General features: G+C 59.6%; 1 protein-coding gene across 9 annotated transcripts in view; it reads right to left on the bottom strand.

The window, feature by feature from the left end:
- Window positions 1–316: 316 nt before the first annotated feature.
- NCOR2 (nuclear receptor corepressor 2) overlaps window positions 317–1,478 on the bottom strand; it is a 186,626-nt gene continuing 185,464 nt past the window's right edge. For 7 of the 9 annotated variants that reach the window (XM_085321033.1, XM_085321036.1, XM_085321030.1 and 4 more), the window contains exon 44: window positions 318–928. In XM_085321033.1, the coding sequence (XP_085177159.1) occupies window positions 660–928 (269 nt within the window). In that variant the 3' untranslated portion in view covers window positions 318–659. Of the gene's footprint in view, window positions 929–1,478 lie in introns of all 9 variants that reach the window. The other 2 variants (XM_085321029.1, XM_085321031.1) reach the window with 1 other exon arrangement.

The raw sequence follows: 1,478 nt of genomic DNA, 5'->3' as shown, positions 1-1,478 counted from the left end.
CCGCTCCGTCCGTCCATCCGTCCGTCCCCCGGCCGGCAGAGCGGGGTTAAAGCGCTGCCGCCGCTCGCGCTCCCGTTCGGAGTGGCGAGCCCGGCGGCTCGGGAAACGCTCGGAGCCGACCTCGCTAGCGGCCGGCCCCCCCGGAGCAGAGCGGGGGAAAAGCGAGCGGCCTCCCGCTGCGCCGGAGCTGCCCGTCGGGAAACGCGCTCCCGGGCTCCGGCCCCAGCCCGGGCTGCCGCCCGCCGACGTTTTGCCGAGTCCACGTTCTCCCACGGGCCCGGAGCAGGACTGGGGGGTGTTTATGGGCTTTTTTTTTTTTTTTGGCACGGGGGAGGCTATTTTAGTTTATGGCTTTGGCCTTTGGGGGATAGTTTGATTTTTTTTTTTTCAATAAACCTCCTCGGCGTGATAAGGAAAGGAGATATTAAAAACAACAAATGGGGAAAGGAGCACAGTCAGTGGTTTAGAGAAAGCAACAGCACCTTCCGCGACTACGGAATTAACATCAAACAAGACCAGGATTAATCAGCGGATTCACAAAGCTCAAAGCTGGGGGAGGAGGTGGGGGAAGAAAACCAAAACGAACAAAACCGGAAAAAATAATAATAATAATAAAAAAAAGTTCACCCGTGAAAAGGGGAAACAATCAAGGCCGAGAATTAATAACACAGAGAGAGCGAAGGTGGAGAGGGCTGCAGACCTGGCAAGGAGCGCACGTCCTCGTTTCGTCCATCAGCAGGAGTTATGGGCATAGCAGCGGGCAGGCTTGCACTGGCATTCAGAGAGTTAAAAGCATTGGCACTGAGAGGTGAGCGCTCTTCCCACTGCTCGTCATATTTACCCATTAGGGCTTTCCTAATTATTGCCTCCAACCCCATGTTGGTACTGGAATTCTCTTGGACCGACTGGCTTCTACAACTGATTAGCCCTGGGAGATACGGGAAGGGGAGGAAAGACGGGGACGGGAGATGGGAGGGAGCCAAATGAGAAGAAAGATGGGGGTGGGGGGGACGGGAAAGGGGAGAAAGGAGACAAGGGAGAAGGGAAGAAACAAACAGTCAGCACATTCCCGCAAAGCAACAAACTTTGTCATCTCGTTCTTTAAAGCTCCGCGATGCTCTCGCCGCGGGCTGGCCCCCCTCCGCCTCCCCGCTCCGACCCGCCCCGGGGCTCGGCACGGGCTGACGGCGGGAAGGAACAGGGCTCGCTCCGTGCTTTCCGCACGCAGCCGCGGCTTCCCGGGGCTAGAGGCTCGGAGAGGGGCTGGGCGGCAGGGAGGGTCTTTGCTGAGCGCCGGGGGAGGCGCAGCAGGACGGGGGGCTTCGCGCCCCGGCCGGGGCCGGCTCAGCGCCGGGGCGCCAGCGATGCGTGCGGGTCCGGGCGGACGCGCACCCGGCTTCAAGACAGGTGTGCGGAAAATCCGGAGACTGGGCCAATTTCTCACGGAGGAAAAAGACAGGGAAGGAAGAAGGGGCCAC

This window comes from Rhea americana, unplaced genomic scaffold, assembly GCF_003343005.1.
Source record: "Rhea americana isolate MKP2758 unplaced genomic scaffold, rheAme1 scaffold_68, whole genome shotgun sequence".
Taxonomy (NCBI): domain Eukaryota; kingdom Metazoa; phylum Chordata; class Aves; order Rheiformes; family Rheidae; genus Rhea; species Rhea americana.
This window is presented reverse-complemented; position numbering and strand designations above follow the sequence as displayed.